This window comes from Phyllopteryx taeniolatus, chromosome 17 (genome assembly GCF_024500385.1).
Source record: "Phyllopteryx taeniolatus isolate TA_2022b chromosome 17, UOR_Ptae_1.2, whole genome shotgun sequence".
Lineage (NCBI taxonomy): Eukaryota > Metazoa > Chordata > Actinopteri > Syngnathiformes > Syngnathidae > Phyllopteryx > Phyllopteryx taeniolatus.
This window is the reverse complement of record NC_084518.1, coordinates 9,422,076-9,441,674: the sequence shown is the minus strand read 5'-3', so window position 1 is coordinate 9,441,674 and position 19,599 is coordinate 9,422,076. Positions and strand designations below refer to the sequence as shown.

Here is a 19,599-nt window from a genome sequence, read left to right as displayed (position 1 = left end):
TTTTAACATTACCAATTCGCACATAAAAGGTCGAACACTATCAGTAGTAACATGACAAAATTTGCTAATGACAGTCTGTCAAAATGCTGAGTCTGATTGGAATGGCCACTTCAACCTGAGTACAACGCACCAAGAATTTCGGAAACGTTTTTGTGTGTGGGAAAATGTGCATTATTTGGGAACGTTTTTGTGCAATATTACTAATATAAAATCTGGTCAAACATGCCTTCAAATTAAAGTAAAACAGTAGGGCTAAACAGATCTTATCGGCTGATTTTAGCCCTTTTCAAAGTAATCATAATCAACTGGAGCTTTGCCGATTAAACACCGATATATTATTACCTTCTAATCTTCTTCTTTTCCTTTCGGCTTGTCCCGTTAGGGGTCGCCACAGCGCGTCATCCTTTCCCATGAGAGCCTATCTCCTGCATCCTCCTCTCGAACACCAACTGCCATCATGTCTTCCCTCACGACATCCATCAACCTTCTCTTTGGTCTTCCTCTAGCTCTCTTGCCTGGCAGCTCCATCGTCATCATCCTTCTACCAATATACTCACTCTCTCTCCTCTGGACGTGTCCAAACCATTGAAGTCTGCTCTCTCTAACTTTGTCTCCAAAACATCGAACCTTGGCTGTCCCTCTGATGAGCTCATTTCTAATTTTATCCAACCTGGTCACTCCGAGAGCGAACCTCAACATCTTCATTTCCGCCACCTCCAGCTCTGCTTCCTGTTTTCTCTTCAGTGCCACTGTCTCTAATCCATACATCATGGCTGGCCTCACCACTGTTTTATAAACTTTGCCCTTCATCCTAGCAGAGACTCTTCTGTCACACTAATGAAACAGTAAATACTGTTCACGTGTTCAGTGTTGGAGTCACTCAGAATTATGTCCTTGTGCCGTTTGTCCTCTAGATCAGCGGTCCCCGGTCCGCGGACCGGTACCAGTCCGTGAGGCATTTGTTAGGAATGATCAGTTTATATAATTTCCGTTGTATTGCGTTTTCGCGTGTCAAATGTGTTTTATTTAGAAAAATGACCGCCGGCTCTTCTCCGCTGCAACAGCTGCGCGTCGCAAATGACAGGTCAATACTGCACATAATGGGGCAGCAGTTCCGTTTCCGCTCATGGCGGCGGCCGAGCTCAAAGAACGAATAATTTCATAAATTTATTCAGTTCATTACGTTCACTGACAAGATTTGTTCTTTTGAACGAAACATTCGCGAACGTAACAACACTGAAGTGCACGTTGGTCATGTGATACGTTACTAAAAAGTCTGCAAACTCGCAAAAATGAGTTAAAAAAAAAAAAAAAAAAGAACTCTTCTTCGGAGAGGTTTTCAAAAGGAAAAAGGCCACCTGAGGAGCCAGAAGAAGAGCCTCCGACCTCAAAGAAAAAAGATTCTTTTATCCGCTATGCGCTATGGTGAGTTGTATTTTTCATGCATTTAACATTAGTTTTTAAGCCGGTCGTATTAATTTCTTTTTGCGGTGTATATATGAAACACCTTGATGGCCGGTCCATGGGAATAAAAAATGCCTACTCTAAACCGGTCTGTGGTGCAAAAAAGGTTGGGGACCACTGCTGGAGATGGAGCTCTGACTCTATCCAATCCAATAAAGATCTTTCTTGATACAGTGTAGTGTTGTCCTAGTTATCGCATGGCCGTGTGCGAACACCGCCAACATTGCAACAACAATGGCGGATTACCATGTTATCTTCGTGCTGCAGAAGCTCATGAGAATGATTTACTTTTCCAGCAAAATCTTCTGCTTCTTACCATCAGCAACAAGTGGATATGGTGAACATTATAAACAGGTAATACATGTTCTTAAATCCACCACTTATAACTGGAGAAAGTTTTTGGTAAGTTTCTGCGTTTGCATGATTGTGGACACACATTTCTTGACAGGAAACTTTGTTTCTGGGAAACTTAAAAACAAAAAAAAAAAAAAAAAAACGAATAAGCAAAAGATTGGCTCCCGTTTCAGTTTAACTCTTCCTCTCTACACCATATATTTAAAATGCAATTCAGTCAAAGATAACATCTTTTGACATCTGAGAAAGGCGTCTGTTTTTTATTTTCAAGTCATCACTTTATGGCAAAGGAAATATTGGAGTAGAAGAAATTTGATTTAACCTTAAAGGGCATCATGCATGCATAAATGTTTTGCCAGTAACTTGATTCATTATGTTGCTTATGTACTGCATACATTTATGGCCTCATCTCTCAAGATAAATTAATCAGTTAATTAACAAATACAAAAGGACAAAGTATCGTAAAACAGTCAATTGTTCTGCCTGTAATTAATCTTTATTGCAAGCATTAGCATACCTAAAAAAGTTGTATTTATTGTATTTCTTTTCTGCCAAATATCAGAATCGATATCGGCCTAAAAAAAACTATATTGGTCGGCCCATATAAATCAGTATAATTTCATTATTTCTCAGCATAGCTCCTTGACACTTTCAGTTTGTTTCAGTTAAAAATATTCATCAATAAGCTTCTACAGGTCAAAATTCCAAGGGGTTGGCCATGTCGACATGTTAAATTGCAGTGACGTTTCAATTGTTTTTTTGTTGAAAGTATGTTATGGAGGTTTTTAGAGGCGTTTGAAGTGGTCATTCCATGTGTTTTAGAAAATTTCACAAATTTTGCGGCGACTTGTCACGTTGCTACTATCAGTTTCAGAATGCCATCCAGCTGAAGAAATGTTTTCTGTCACATTTTACCACTTTTAACTGGTGTATTTATCAATACAAGTTAATCAGAGTTGGAGATTAAGTAATTTTTAGGTGTATTTTTGTTCTAGAGAATATTGGTCATGTTCACGTTGTTACCGTCAGGGTCTTCAATCTTTGATGTTCCGCTGTATGAGCATTAGAATTTCAATTTCTTGAAGGCTGTTTGATAACAATTCTTCAATTTCTTTGTTTTGTATAAAATGTGTGTTTTCATCACTTTTAGGAGCTCTGTAAAGAAACAGAAGCATCATCTTCTTCTTCTGGTTTGTTGTTAGTGGCTTTAGATCTTTCTGTCTTGGTAAGTGCTAATCGTGTGCCAAGACTTCACTTGTGGTGGCTTTTGTGGTCATCATGCAACTGAAACCACAATTAAATCACATATATTTTGTTCCATTTTATGTATTTTAATAGCCTAACTGTGCTCACTGAACGTGAGGATGATCTGCATTGTGTCAGTAGCCTGTGAAACATTAAATAGCCTGTGGAAGATTTCTGGTTTTAAAAAATAGTGAATTAATTTTGCACAAAGCACAGGTGAATGTACTTTTTACTAGACTTTACATCGATTTGATCGGGCTGATCGGTATCGGCCGATATTTAGCATTTTATGCTGATCGGCTGATCTGCTTTGTCATAATTCGCCGATCCGATCAATGATGTCATTGATTCCCCTCAATCACGCCCTTCCAGGTCTCACTGTCATTGCCCACGTGAGCATTGAAGTCCCCCAGCAGAACGATGGCGTCCCCGGCGGAAGCACCCTCCAGCACCCCCTCCAAGGACTCCAAAAAGGGTGGGTACGCTGAACTGCTGTTTGGTGCATAGGCACAAACAACAGTCAGGACCCGTCCCCCCCACCCGAAGGCGGAGAGGGCTACCCTCTCATCCACCGGGATGTACCGCAATGCACAGGCGGCGACCAATAAGTATACCCACACCTGCTCGGCGCCTCTCACCGTCCACAACTCCATAGTGGAAGAGAGTCTAACCCCTCTAGAGAGGACTGGTACCAGAGCCCAAGCAGTGTGTAAAGGCGAGCCCGACTATGTTTAGTCGGAACGTCTGGACCTCACACCAGCTCGAGGTGATTTTCCATGTCCCTAGAGCCAGCTTCTGTAGCCGGGGATCGGACCGCCAAGGTCCCTGCTTTCGGCCACTGCCCAACTCTGCACCTCACCCATATGGCCCCTCCCACTGGTGATGAGACCATTGGAAGGGGGACCCACATTACCCTTTCAGGCTGTGCCCGGCGGGAACCCATAGGTGCAGACCCAGCCACCAGGCGCTCGCCTTCGAGTTCCAGAGGGGGGCTCCGGTGACCCGCGTCCGGGCAAAGGAAAATGTGATTCCATCAATTTACTCATCATAGGGGGTCTTTTAGCCATGCTTTGTGTTCTCACCTAGGGCCTGTTTGCCATGGGTGACCCTCCAGGGGCATAAAGCCCCAGACAATTTACAGTGGGTATGGAAAGTATTCAGACCCCCTTAAATTTTTCACTTTGTTATATTGCAGCCATTTGCTGAAATCATTTCCTCATTAATGTACACACAGCACCCCATATTGACAGAAATAAACAAATTATTTTGCAGATTTATTAAAAAAGAAAAACTGAAATATCACACAGCCATAAGTATTCAGACCCTTTGCTGTGACACTCATATTTAACTCTGGTGCCGTCCATTTCTTCTGCTCATTCTTAAAATGGTTCTATGCCTTCATTGGAGTCCAGCTGTGTTTGAAGATACTGATTGAACTTGATTAGGAAAGCCACACACCTGTCTATATAACACCTTATAGCTCACAGTGCATGTCAGAGCAAATGAGAATCATGAGGTCAAAGGAACTGCCTTAAGAGCTCAGAGACAGAATTGTGGCAAGGCACAGATCTGGCCAAGGTTACAAAAAAAATTCTGCTGCACTTAAGGTTCCTAAGAGCACAGTGGCCTCAATAATCCTTAAATGGAAGACATTTGAGACAACCAGTACCCTTCCTAGAGCTGGCCGTTCGGCCAAACTGAGGAATCAGGAGAGACGAGCCTTGGTGAGAGACTTAAAGAAGAACCCAAAGATCACTGTGGGTGTGCTCCAGAGATGTAGTCGGGAGATGCGTGATAGTTCTATAAAGTCAACCATCACTGCAGCCCTCCACCAGTCGGGGCTTTATGGCAGAGTGGCCCAATGGAAGCCTCTCCTCAGTGCATGACACATGAAAGCCCACATGGAGTTTGCAAAAAAAAAAAAAAAACTTAAAAAACAAAAAAAAAACTGAAGTACTCCAAGATGATGAGAAATAAGATTTTCTGGTCTGATGAGACCAAGATACCACTTAGAAGGCAAGCCAAAAAGTTCTATGTGTGGAGAAAACCAGGCACTGCTCATCACCGGTACAGTGATACAGTCCCAACAATGAAGCATGGTGGTGGCAGCATCATGCTGTGTGGGGTGTTTTTCAGCTGCAGGGACAGCTCGACTGGTTGCAATCGAAGGAAAGAGGAATGTGGCCAAGTACAGGGATATCCTGGACGAAAACCTTCTCCAGAGTGCTCAGGACCTCAGAGTGGGCCGAAGGTTCACCTTCCAACAAGACAATGACCCTAAGCACTAGACTTTACACCGATTTTATCGCCCTTATCAGTATCGGCCTATAATTAGCATTTTATGCTGATCGGCTTTAATGTCATAATTCGCTGATCCGATCAATGATGTCATTGTTTGCCTCCGGAAAAGACATTTACTCCACGTCGCCATCGTGCACAGTATATTTGAATCCAAAAGCTAGTTTATTTTTAGCCTTGTCGCTTGTCTTTTGGCGTAGTCCTGTAAATATCTGACGGCCGATAGTTATTTAAAAAAAAAAAAAAAAAAAAAACGTTGGCGGTTTGGAACAGACAACACGTCTGAGACAGACAACTTGTAATGCCCGGATCAGACTAGAAGACAAATTTGCTCTTTCAAGATTGCACTATGTCAGACTACTGCAATAACATCTTGTATTCCGATACCACCGCATCCTGTTTTTTACGATCATTGGGCTTTATCTAGTCACCTCAAATGCGACCGGATACACTCGTTACTGTGGCGACGATAACAAGACTGGATCATACCGACTATATTATGAGGACAAAATGGGGAAAAACAGGTGTTGGTGGTCACCGGTGCTAAGGACAGGAGAGGACGTTCGCTTAAGGCTTGCTTGAGGTACGTTCACGTACTTTTAATACGATACGGCTCACAAGCAGGCAATAAAATGTTAGGTAGCCTAGAAAGCTAGTGGTAGCACGAACGGTGGGACGTTAACATGCCGCCGTTCTGTCGAATCATGCTCTTTAAGTTTCGGTGTGGGTGAAGTAATTTAATTAAAAATAAAGTAATTTAATTAGCACCCATTATTTCTGTCATGTAATGTTGGTTTGACCTGACTGATTAGAAGACACGATCTGACTAGAGCGGTGATTTCCAACCTTTATGGCGGCAAGGAACATATTTTACAATTGAAAAATCTCACGGCACACCAACAAACAAAAATGTCACAAAAAGTGGATACATTAATTACTGTATCTACTTCCTGCCATCTAATAGAAGACCATTCATTTGTTCTGTCTGTCACGATGCCTCACTGGCATAAATAGAGGAACAAAGATACATTATTTATTGTAAATATACTTTTTTGAGCAATTAAGTACACAAGTATATACAGTAAATGAACAGTTCATTTAAATAGACACATTCCTCCATCTTTCGATCGGATCATTGATCGGTTATCAGTTTTTTTTAAACTCGCTCATCAGTGATCGGCCCCAAAAATCCTGATCGTGTAAAGCCTACTAAGCACACAGCTAACATAACGGAGTGGCTTCAGAACAACTCCGTGACTATTCTTGAATGGCCCAGCCAGAGCCCTGACTTAAACCCAATTGAGCATCTCTGGAGAGACCTGGAAATGGCTGTCCACCAATGTTCACCATCCAACCTGACAGAACTGGAGAGGAATGGCAGAGGATCCCCAAATCCAGGTGTGAAAAACTTGTTGCATCATTCCCAAAAAGACTCATGGCTGTATTAGCTCAAAAGGGTGCTTCTACTAAATATTGAGCAAAGGGTCTGTGTGATATTTCAGTTTCTTTTTTTAATCTGAAAAAAATTCAACAATTCAATTTTTTTCTGTCAGTATGGGTGGGGTGCTGTGTGTACATTAATGAGGATAAAAATTTACTTAAATGATTTTAGCACATGGCTTAACAAAGAGTGGAAAATTTAAGGGGATCTGAATACTTTCCGTACCCACTGTAGCTCCTAGGATCACTGGGATACACAAACCCCTCCACCGCGATCAGGTGACGGCCCAAGGAGGGGCCATTATTACTTCGCTGTTATTTTAGTATTCTATGTGATTGTAAAAAAACACTGTTATAGACTAAATTACTCTGACTATTTTAATCATTATTTCTGCTTCTGTGTCCTATTAACCACTGACAAAGAAAAATAAATCTCTGGAAACATGCTCCCTTAATTCTAAAATCTAGTTCAATGTAGTCCAGCCCATTTGTTTGATAATTTTGTCTGTGCATCACACAGCTCTGCACTTTGCACTCATTAGTTTCTTGCCCGAGTCTAAACGCAAAAATGTCACTTCACATTAAAACCGAGCACAATCAAGAAGCCTCTGGTGAGCAGCTCCTAAGCTAAGGAAAGAAAAAAAAAAAATCACATGGGTCATTTGAGCATGTTAACGGTAACTTTTTATTTTTTTTAATTTTTATTTTATATATATATATATATATATATATATATATATAAAGATTTTTGTTCGAGGCTGCTTTTCTGTAATGCTCTTATGTACATGTACTGATGCAATGATGTCATGTTCCTGGCCCTCTGGTGCCACACAGTTTATTACTGGCTGCAATGCAGATGCCTTGGATGTTGCAAATGTCAAAAACGGCTGGTCCTGGTTTTGGCAATAGACGAGGCTAGTTGGCCATTCAAGACTTCACAGCTTCTCCATTTTTAGTCATGAATGTGCTCACCACGTATACAAAATGGAAATGGTTCAACCCAATGGTTTTGCTGTGATCTTTTATGTCCAAGTATAAAAATCAGCAAAAGGTTAGAGGCCAAGGGATCACATCCTGTGTATGGTAAAGTACAAATAATTTCAATCAAGCAAGCGTTTTTGATCTGTGGTGGGGACCACATGAAATGTTAGTTAACCATTGATAAAGGTCATCTTTGTCTTCCTCCGTCCGTCTCTTACCAGGATTTTCACATTCCTGTCTTTCATGTCAGACCAATTTTGGGTATCAAGATAAGATATCCTTTATTGATCCCCAGAGGGGAAATGAAGGGACTTCTGACAAAACGCGACCACAAGTTTTTGATATTTCCCAATTATTTATCGTGATCTTCAACAGGAATGCATTGTTTCCCATTGTCGTCTTTTTGTTAATGGTCTGTTTATTTATCTATCTTGAATAAATTGGTCATGATTCAGGGATTAATCAATTTTGCGGTGTAATGTGTCCAGTCATTCATGCAGTGAAGGCAAAACGGGGAATTATCCCTGAGATAGCAGATAGAACTCAGTTTGTAGCCTCAAGCAGGAGTGGCTGACATCTGAATAAAAGTGCTCAAGTTGACAAAAAGTCCTTTTAAAAGCTTGCATAAACCTAATTTAAATGTAGGAGTAGAGTCTTGTGAATATTGTCATCTCGAAATTTAGCTTGGAATTGTATTCCTACAATTGTACTTTGTTAAAGTTGCCACAAATCTGTGTATGAAGTACCCCTAACCGACATTTATTTATTTTTATGTTCACATATGTGTGTTCAATCACCAAAACTATTGGAACTGAAAACATTATTTACTTTGTCAAAAAATATTTGAGGTTAATTTCGGAGCCTGTCATTAGATGTTTTTAATCGTTATTTTACTATTAAATATATCGGTCTCATCATTTTAAGTAACTTTTTGTACTTAAAAAAAAAAAATCCTCCTTGGTTTTTGCAATTTTTAATTTATGTTCAAAAATGCATCAGGTAGTTTTATATTAGCGTAATTTCTTGTGTATAATTCGCACCGATGTATAATACGCGCCCCCAAAGTTGACCAAAATTCTGGAAAAACCTTCTACCTATGTATAATGCATTTTTACAACGTATGATTTTGTTTCTACACACATGATCAAAACATGAAGTATTATCTGTATTTTGTTAGTTTTTTTTCAAAGAATTATTCTGAAGTTAAGCATTTTATTTGAACACGTAATACTTTTTAAAAATTATTTACTTGCTCTTATTTTGAAATTCACAGCCCTAATTTTATTTAGTAAATTAGAAAACACACAGTTGTGCTCATATATTTGATTACCCAGGCAGAATTTGTAAGATGGGTACAATTATTTAAAGAAAACATGAAGGACATGGCAAAATACGTTTAATTTTATTTTAATGGGATTAAAATTAAATGGTCAAGCATTTCAGAAAAGCATTATCATTAAACAAAATCATAACCATAAAGAAATTAATGATGGTTGTTGTTCAGTCATCAGTCATATTTTAAAAAACAAAACAATATTTGACCAATTCTGCCAGGGTATGTAAACTTATGAGCACAACTGTACATATATGCACCCCCTGTCATAAGAATGAAAGTGTAGGCTACACCTTTTTTTATCACCACTAGGTGGCGGTGGCATATTGGAATGAAAGTGTTCACCTTTGTCATACCCTCTTGGTGGCAGTGGCATTTTGGAATGAAAGTGTACAGCTTTTTCATAACCACTAGATGGCGGCATACATTTATAAAATGTAAACGTTTTTTCCATTTGACCCTATACCACAGGTGTCAAACGTTTATTGAATGTTGTTAAAAGAAAAGGTGATGTAACACAGTGGTAAACATGACCTTGTCCCAACTTTTTTTAGAGCGTGTTGCAGCCATAAAATTCTAAGTTAATGATTATTTGCTAAAAACAATAACATTTATCAGTTTGTACATTAAATGTCTTGTCTTTGTAGTGTATTCAATTAAATATAGGTCGAACATGATTTGCAAATCATTGTATTCTGTTATTATTTATGTTTAACCCAACGTCCCAACTTCATTGGAATTGGGGTTGTACACACACACACGTATATATATTTGTATTCCGAATTAAATCATTGTGGAAATTATTTTAGTCATTTTGTTAGAATATTGATAATGGTGATAATTTTGATCAGGTTAACATTTTGAAATTTTCATACCATTTCTCTAGTAATGATGTCACAGTAGCCATCCGCATCTGGCTTACATGCCCTGTGGTGAAAGCACAAGCAGATCCACGGTCTGGCATTCCATACTCTTCAGTGATGAGTTTAACTGCACTGTACGCTATTGAAATACAGGTGAGACTAATAAAATCATATTCTCTTGATAGATCCCTTGTGGAGGACGACGACACTCACATGAAAGTGGCTCTGGGCTACGGTGATATGGGCATCTGTGCTCACCTTCAGGCATCAAAGACTGGAAACACGCGTTTTTTCACAAGCAACACACACAGCTCAGTGGTTCTTCAGGTGCGAGCTCACTTCAGTCTCATAGCCTTAACCTTGAGTTGAGAACCTGAATCATTGTCTAATTTCATGTTTCACCTTTTAAAAGCTGTATAGTATGAAATACTATTGTCCAGGGTTGTTCACACAGGAATAGTCTATTCAAACAACTAATACTCATTCTAACATATTAACGTGTCATTTCGCTGTTGTAGGGATTTGACCAGTTGAGGATAGAGGGACTGCTATGTGATGTCACTCTAGTGGCCGGTGATGGCGATGAAGCCTTCCCTGTACATCGAGCAATGATGGCTTCATCCTCTGACTATTTCAAAGCTATGTTCACAGGTGGGTCAGATATGACTCAGAACATTTGTTCGTTCTGTGTCTTTCTGGTACAATTTGTGCGTGGGATGTGAATCGATGATTCATTAAATGGTTGGTTAATGTTTTTTTCTTTACTGTATTCTCAAGTAAAGCATTTTGTTCCAATTATTCGCAAATGCATGCATGATTTAACACAGTATCAGTTAAGTCACTTGTTCCACTAAGAATGTCCTCATGCTTACATCCCACACTATTGTGAGAATCTGAATGCCAATCCATGAAGAATTAGCAGCGATAATGTTCCTGTTGCAGAATTACATGTACCGAATAACAGTAACTTGTGGATCCAAGTGTAGTCATGCTTAAGCATCTCTGCTTGCACTGAATACCAGCTAATGTCAATATGCTGACATGCTTGCACCATGTTAACAGATGCAAATTGGAGAAATCAATAAATTTTATTTACACCACATACACCCAATGGCCACAATATTAGGTGTACCTTGTGTAGAACAGCGGTGCATAATATTGATAGTTGTTTCTAATTTTTGCTTGAGTATAAACAATGCCTTTGGTATCACATAACACGGCATATAAGAATAGCTAGAATTTATATTAATGGAAAATGTGTTTTTGTTTTTTATGATGAGATTTGATAACATGGACATTGGATGCATTTCTAAAATACAGTTTTTTGCAATTGAATTTGGCCTTTAATGTAAGTTTTTATCCTCTATACTGAAACATCGCAAGCATGCAGCTGCTCACAGGCCTGTCAGTCAAATAAGATTATGTATTAGTTGTTTGGCAGCATCTACGTTTTGCTTATGCTTTGCTTTGCCCTGATGCAGGTGGAATGAAAGAACAGGATTTAATGTGCATCAAGCTCCACGGAGTTAACCGAATAGGCCTGAAGAAGATCATTGACTTCATCTACACAGCCAAGTTGTCACTTAACATGGAGAATCTGCAAGACACACTTGAGGCAGCCAGCTTCCTACAAATCCTTCCAGTGTTGGATTTCTGCAAGGTCTTTCTTATATCTGGGGTAAGGAAGCATGCGCACACACAGTACATTACTACAGCACAACATTTTCACCAATTGCACAGTACATTACACAGTCCTTTTATATATTACATACCTACCTAATTTAAACAAGAGTTTTTGTTTTCAACACTCTTAAAGAGTAAAGCACTTCAGTACATTGCAGATCTGTTGAATGAATGAGGAGGCTACATTGACACATTTACCTAATTTATCATGGAACGAATTCCCCAAATAAATTTTGTGTGTAAAAATTCTAAAATATCACTTTTCTTTTGGCTTCTATTGCAATTTGATGGTATATGTTTTGTATTGGCACCCTTTAGTGCAGATTAACAATTTTCTCTCTCTATTTTTGCAGGTTTCCCTAGACAACTGTGTCGAGGTGGGCCGCATTGCCAACACATATAACCTCACAGAAGTGGACAAATATGTCAACAATTTCATACTGAAAAACTTCCCCTCACTTTTGGGCACTGGCGAGTTTGTCAAGCTGCCATTTGAGCGCTTGGCATTCGTGCTGTCCAGCAACAGCTTGAAACACTGCACTGAATTGGACCTCTTCAAGGCCGCTTGCCGCTGGCTACGCTACGAAGATAGTCGCATGGACTACGCCTCGAAGCTCATGAAGAACATCCGCTTTCCCCTGATGAACCCGCAGGAGCTCATTAATCACGTACAGACAGTGGACTTCATGCGCACAGACAACACATGCGTCAACCTTCTCCTGGAAGCTAGCAACTACCAAATGATGCCCTATATGCAACCCGTCATGCAGTCAGAACGGACAGCCATCCGCTCGGACAGTGCCCACCTGGTCACGCTGGGTGGCGTCCTGCGGCAGCAGCTCGTGGTGAGCAAGGAACTGCGCCTGTTTGACGAGAAGGCACATGAATGGAAAGCGCTGGCACCTATGGACGCACCTCGCTACCAGCACGGCATCGCAGTCATTGGCAACTTTCTCTATGTTGTGGGGGGCCAAAGCAACTATGACACCAAAGGCAAGACAGCAGTGGACACTGTGTTCCGCTACGACCCTCGCTACAACAAGTGGATGCAGGTGGCATGCCTTAATGAGAAGCGTACCTTCTTCCACCTCAGTGCACTCAAGGGACACCTCTATGCTGTTGGTGGAAGGAATGCGGCTGGAGAGCTCGGTGAGTTTTTTTTTTTTTTCTTTCTTCTTTCCCACATTTTCGTCCCTTCTATCAAGAAACAGCAAAATATGTGATTAATATTGCATCAAATAAATGTGAATAAAAAGGACTGATGCAATAATCATAGTTTTATACTGGGTTTGTCCCTTGACCAAGTTTAGAAAATAGTCTGTCCCTGTTGATCGTGAGGAATAGTTTCCAGACCCACGTGCTATAGATAATATAGAGACCATATAACGAAACTTTTATTTGTAGTTTTACCCCTCCCACATGCTTTAAATACATTTAACCCGATTAAAACACACAAAAATAAATTGCAAGTATAAAATACAACCCCAATTCCAAAGAAGTTGGGACGTTGTGTTAAACATAAATAAAAACAGAATACAATGATTTGCAAATCATGTTCAACCTATATTAAATTGAATACACTACAAAGACATTTAATGTTCAAACTGATAAACGTTATTGTTTTTAGCAAATCATCATTAACTTAAAATTTTATGGCTGCAACGCGTTCCAAAAAAGCTGGGACAAGGTCATGTTTACCACTGTGTTAGATCACCTTTTCTTTTAACAACATTCAATAAACATTTGGGAGCTGAGGACACTAATTGTTGAAGCTTTGTAGGTGGAATGCTTTCCCATTCCTGCTTGATGTACAGCTTCTGGGTCTCCGTTGTCGTATTTTACGCTTCATAATGCGCCACACATTTTCAATGGGAGTCAGGTCTGGACTGCAGGCAGGCCAGTCTAGTACCCGCACTCTTTTACGACGAAGCCACGCTGTTGTAACACGTGCAGAATTTGGTTTGACATTGTCTTGCTCAAATAAGCAGGGGCGTCCATGAAAAAGACGTTGCTTAGATGGCAGCATATGTTTCTCCAAAACCTGCAAGTACCTTTCAGCATTAATGGTGCTTTCACAGATGTGCAAGTTACCCATGCCATTGACACTAACACAGCCCCATACCATCACAGATGCTTGCTTTTGAACTTAGCGTCCATAACAGTCCGGATGGTTCTTTTCCTCTTTGGCCCGGAGGACACGACGACTAAAATTTCCCAAAACAATTCGAAATGTGGACTCGTCGGACCACAGAACACTTTTCCACTTCGCATCAGTTCATCTTCGATGAGCTCGGGACCAGAGAAGCCGGCGGCGTTTCTGGGTGTTGTTGATAAATGGCTTTTGCTTTGCATAGTAGAGTTTCAAGTTGCACTTACGAATGTAGTGCCGAACTGTATTTACTGACATTGGATTTCTGAAGAGTTCCTGAGGCCATGTGGTGATATCCTTTACACATTGATGTCGGTTTTTGATGCAGTGCCGCCTGAGCTCCTTTTATACCCAGTCATGGCATCCATCTGTTCCCAATTAGCCTGTTCACCTGTGGGATGTTCCAAACAGGTGTTGGATGAGCATTCCTCAACTTAGCTGTGGCCGACCGCAGCTCCTGCGTGAGTGCGCTATTGTATTTGTGTTTTACTATTGTCCTGGCATTCAATAATCCGCTTTAAAGTGCCTCAGCAACTGCGGATATCCTTTCCCACAGGCAAGGGCATTATAGTAAATATAGTGTAAAAACCCTACCATATATTGGTAGAAGGATGATGAGGATGGAGTTGCCAGGCAAGAGAGCTCGAGGAAGACTAAAGAGAAGGTCGATGGATGTCATGAGGGAAGACATGAGAGCAGTTGGTGTTAGAGAGGACGATGCAGGAGATAGGCTTACAAGGAAAAGGATGACACGCTGTGGCGACCCCACCAGTGGGTACGGAAAGTATTCAGACCCCCTTAAAATTTTCACTCTTTGAACAAATGAAAAAATTATTTTAGCAAATAACAGCCATTTGCTAAAATAATTTGTTCATTTTTCCCCCCCTCATTAATGTACACACAGCACCCCATATTGACAGAAAAAAAAACTGAATTGTTAAAATATTTTCAGATTTATTAAAAAAGAAAAACTGAAATACCACACAGCCATAAGTATTCAGACCCTTTGCTGTAACACTCATATATTTAACTCTGGTGCTGTCCATTTCTTCTGATCATCCTCGAGATGGTTCTACACTTTCATTGGAGTCCAGTTGTGTTTGATTATACTGATTAGACTTGATTAGGAAAGCCACACACCTGTCTATATAAGACATTACAGCTCACAGTGCATGTCAGAGCAAATGAGAATCATCAGGTCAAAGAAACTGCCTGAAGAGCTCAGAGAAAGAATTGTGGCAAGGCACAGATCTGGCCAAGGTTACAAAAAAATTTCTGGTGCACTTTAGGTTCCTAATAGCACAGTGGCCTCCATAATCCTTAAATGGAAGACGTTTGGGATGACCAGAACCCTTCCTAGAGCTGGCCGACTGGCCAAACTGAGCAATCGGGGGAGAAGAGCCTTGATGAGAGAGGTAAAGAAGAACCCAAAGATCACTGTGGCTGAGCTCCAGAGATGCAGTCGGGAGATTGGAGAAAGTTCTAGAAAGTCAACCATCACTGCAGCCCTCCATCAGTCGGGGCTTTATGGAAGAGTGGCCCGACGGAAGCCCCTCCTCAGTGCAAGACACATGAAAGCCCGCATGAAGTTTGCTAAAAAAAACACCTGAGGGTCTCCAAGATGGTGAGAAATAAGATTATCTGGTCTGATGAGACCAAGATAGAACTTTTTGGCCTTAATTCTAAGCGGTATGTGTGGAGAAAACCAGGCACTGCTCATCACCTGTCCAATACAGTCCCAACAGTGAAGCATGGTGGTGGCAGCATCATGCTGTGGGGTTGTTTTTCAGCTGCAGGGACAGGACGACTGGTTGCAATCGAAGGAAAGATGAATGGGGCCAAGTACAGGGATATCCTGCACAAAAACCTTCTCCAGAGTGCTCAGGACCTCAGACTGGGCCAAAGGTTCACCTTCCAACAAGACAATGATCCTAAGCACACAGCTAAAATAATGAAGGAGTGGCTTCAGAACAACTCCGTGACTGTTCTTTGAATGGCCCAGCCAAACTCAATTGAGTATCTCTGGAGAGACCTGAAAATGGCTCTCCACCAAAGTTCATCATCCAACCTGACAGAACTGGAGAGGAATGGCAGAGAATCCCCAAATCCAGGTGTGAAAAACTTGTTGCATCATTCCCAAAAAGATTCATGGCGTTATTAGCTCAAAAGGGTTCTACTACTAAATACTGACCAAAGGGTCTGAATACTTATGGCTGTGTGATATTTCAGTATTTATTTTTTTTTTTAAATCTGCAAAAATGTCAACAATTCCATTTTTTTAAGTCAATATTGGGTGCTGTGTGTGCATTAATGAGGAAAAAACATGGATGACTGCAATATAACAAAGTGAAACATTTAAGAGGTCTGAATACTTTCCGTACCCATTGTATGCGTTTGACTTTATAATGCAAATTATGGAGTCTCTGTAGTTCTGTACCACAGCACTTTACCACCCAATACTTTTTTTTAATTTGTAGAAAATGGCCTCCATGGAAGCAGTCATCTTTTCTGGGGTTATAATTGGACCAAAGAGCAGCACCCCAATTCACTCACTGGCTGTCCACCTCACAGCTAATTCCTGCATCGGTGTTCTGCGTGTTAAAACTATATCTTGATCTCTCTGACTCTCCTTCCTGGTGCTCCTTCCATTGTGTGGATTTGAGTTAAAACAGAACAAAGGCATAATGTAGTGATGTATTTTGATATTATTTTTCATGTTCTTTTGAACCACATTGATTTTTGGGTTTGAGCGAGGCCACAGGGGCCGCAGGTCCCATGCGGTTCGCCGCTGCCTTGCTATGTGCCGCATGTGGGGACACACCACATCTGACACACTGTAGCCCAAATAACACACAACACTTTACACTAAAGGCAAGATGTAATTTTTCAAGTTGTAAGCATATTTTGGCTAACTGCACATTGTAATGGTAAAACTGGGTTGTTATGAAAAAGGAAGTGGCAATTCTTCCAAACAGCCACTGCATAGAATAAGGGCGCTTTGTACTTTGATAGTGGGGGAGGTGCGACTCATGCTGTTCCCTGCTTGTGTCAGCACATCCCCGTTTTAGGCCTGCCTAAAAAAATCTGGACAACTGAGAGGGTGAAAAGGAGTTTTAAGAGACTGTATCTTTCAACATTTCAGTATGACAGGTGCATCACAATAAATTAGGATTTGAAAACCATGTATTTCAGTAGTTCAATTGAAAAACATATATAGACTCACTACAAATAGTAAACTTTTATGATTTTATTTATTTTGATGATTTTAGCTACAGTGAATAAAAACTCACATTTTACGATCTGCAAGAAATTAGTATGTTACATAAGAAACAGTCAAAAAGATTTTAGAATGGAAATGATGTTGGAATTGGCCTTCTGAAATTATTTTCTTGTTGAATGAATCTGTAGAATTTGAGTTCTACTTTTGGAATTGCAATGCTGAAATACAATGAACTCTCCTACAGTATTAACATGTATTGGGATGCACCTGTCCTGTATATTGTGCTGAGTTTTTGAACGTTTTCAGCATTTATGTTCAAACTTATTTAACATATTTAGAAACAAATCGTGAAAATGACTTTACTGGACCTTTAAGGTCAATGGAGGCAATGCATTGGAATATGTCAAATTGTTGATTGAATCAGATCTTTTTATGACCTTCTCTATCAAGCAAAGTGTTTGAAGTCAGCAAGGTTCCCTTTTTATTGGTGCTCATCAGTCAGTCTGTCTTTTTGGGTTGTGGTCTTTTTTCAACAAACCAATCTCGAAAGCTAAAATGGATGCATTTTTCTCTTCTTGGCTCCTAATCCCCTAAGATTATGGGGACTAATTGGACTCCACAGAACACTTGTCGCTTGCCTATCCAATTACTGGGTTCTGTCCCCTGTGCTTTGGGCCAAATATGAAGGTCACAAAAATACTGTGGCTTGATTCACTATTGCCAGTTTTCCCCTGGCTGTCCACTGGTTCCATTAAGATTTGTGAGCGAGGAAAAAAAACCTGCAGTCTATTAAGGTCACACTAAACACAACAGGGCTTTTCATCTGATAGCTAGAAAGCGCACCAGCTAAAATAATATTCTGGTGAAAATCCCCAACATTCAATTGTTTTGCGCTTCAATATGTTTTTACTTCTATTGAGCGACTGTGCAATTATGTCAACAGCTCAAGGTCATGTTTAGTAATAAATTGATTAGTGGGCAATGTTTTCACCCATCCCACCCACAGAAAAACCCTCTGCTTGCCTGCGGCATGGATACGACTCGCCAGTAAATCTTCTGACTAATTTAATTAATTCTCAGTTTTGTTGTCACGAATATGACTCAAGGAATAAAAGACGCACCACTGCTGTTGTTTGACAAATAGCCTTTTATTGTGTTAATACTGGTCAGTATTCATTATTGCACCAGCTAGGTGCAAGGCCAATATTGTAAGAATTGAGTGCATTCTCCTGCCCTGCTGCTGACAGTTGTTTTGCTTATGCAGATGACACATTGCTAATAATGGAAGACAACAAAAACACAACTGTTTTGCGATACTCTGTAAAGCGTCATTCTTCCTTTCTCACATTAAGAAGAGTACTGTAGTGGCAGCACAGAAGAAGGGCACAAAGGCACAGAACAACCCTGTTTCTCTATTAAATTCACTAAATTACCTGTAAATCATGAATCACAGTGTTTCTTTTCCAGATCGTTGCAGATTTTGTGAAAACATCCTCGGGAACTTTCACAGAAATGATTTCACAAACGTACTATCTTCTAATTTTCTGTTCGCTCCCTGCTGATGTAGTTTTCAGGATGCACCGCTCACGTTTTAGTTGTTTGAGCTCCCACGCCGAGACCCTCCAAGGCCTCATTTGCTGCTGTTTGTCCTCCTTAGTTGTCTTGACCTACTTTCTACTAATACATTCCCTTTTCCCACTGGTTTTCTTTAAGCTACTGTGGAGTGTTATAACCCAAGGACGAATGAATGGACGTACGTTGCCAAAATGAATGAGCCACACTATGGACATGCTGGGACGGTGTATGGCGGCTATATGTATATTTCAGGTAAGTAGCGACCATATAATGGAAGGGTCTCATCTTAAATGCTTTATCATTTCCAATGAGATTTGTTAGTCATAAGTGATGAAATATTTCTTGTAGCCATACCATTTTTCTTCACGCCATTTCTATTTTCTGTATTCATTTTCTATAAAAAAAAATTCTTGATGCAATTGGGAGGTGAGAAGGATGTGTTCACAATAGTAGTTTGGTACCCTGGTCTACACTTTTGGTACCCTGGTCGACACGTATTTGAGGCATTTTTAAGCATCAAAGCAAAAGTTACCTGGTAAAAAAGAAATCTACATAAAGACCTGCTCGGATTGTGTTTGCAATGTATCGTGTGATGAACCCCAGATTTTCCAAAACAAAAAATGCTGTTACATATGTTCATTATTTTATATGATGCTATTTTTCTACTAGCGATGTCACAAAAACTTATTGAAATGGACACGGTATTCCAAATTATTAGGTGTTTGCTGTTTAATTTTTGTAAATGTGATACAGTGAAAAAACAATTCTGACCATCAACAAATTAGTTTCTCTATTTATGAGTGCAATACTTTTTTCCCCAAAAATTATTAAAAATAGTGTTCCAAATTATTATGCGCAGCTGTCAAACTTATTGGTCATAAAAAAAATCACACAATTACACACAAAAACAGAGATCATTTAAAAAAAATAAAATAAAAATACTAGAGATAATGATAATGTTCGATAGCTTAATTTTCTTGCAACATTTTTGTAT

General features: G+C 40.0%; 1 protein-coding gene across 7 annotated transcripts in view; it reads left to right on the top strand.

Moving 5' to 3' along the window:
* klhl13 (kelch-like family member 13) overlaps window positions 1-19,599 on the top strand; it is an 81,368-nt gene that overhangs the window by 25,245 nt on the left and 36,524 nt on the right. For 3 of the 7 annotated variants that reach the window (XM_061750831.1, XM_061750832.1, XM_061750828.1), the window contains 5 exons: window positions 10,164-10,305; window positions 10,497-10,629; window positions 11,460-11,656; window positions 12,015-12,810; window positions 18,744-18,857. In XM_061750831.1, the coding sequence (XP_061606815.1) occupies window positions 10,164-10,305; window positions 10,497-10,629; window positions 11,460-11,656; window positions 12,015-12,810; window positions 18,744-18,857 (1,382 nt within the window). Of the gene's footprint in view, window positions 1-3,440; window positions 3,539-6,641; window positions 6,760-10,001; window positions 10,071-10,163; window positions 10,306-10,496; window positions 10,630-11,459; window positions 11,657-12,014; window positions 12,811-18,743; window positions 18,858-19,599 lie in introns of those variants that run through there. The other 4 variants (XM_061750826.1, XM_061750833.1, XM_061750829.1 and 1 more) reach the window with 3 other exon arrangements.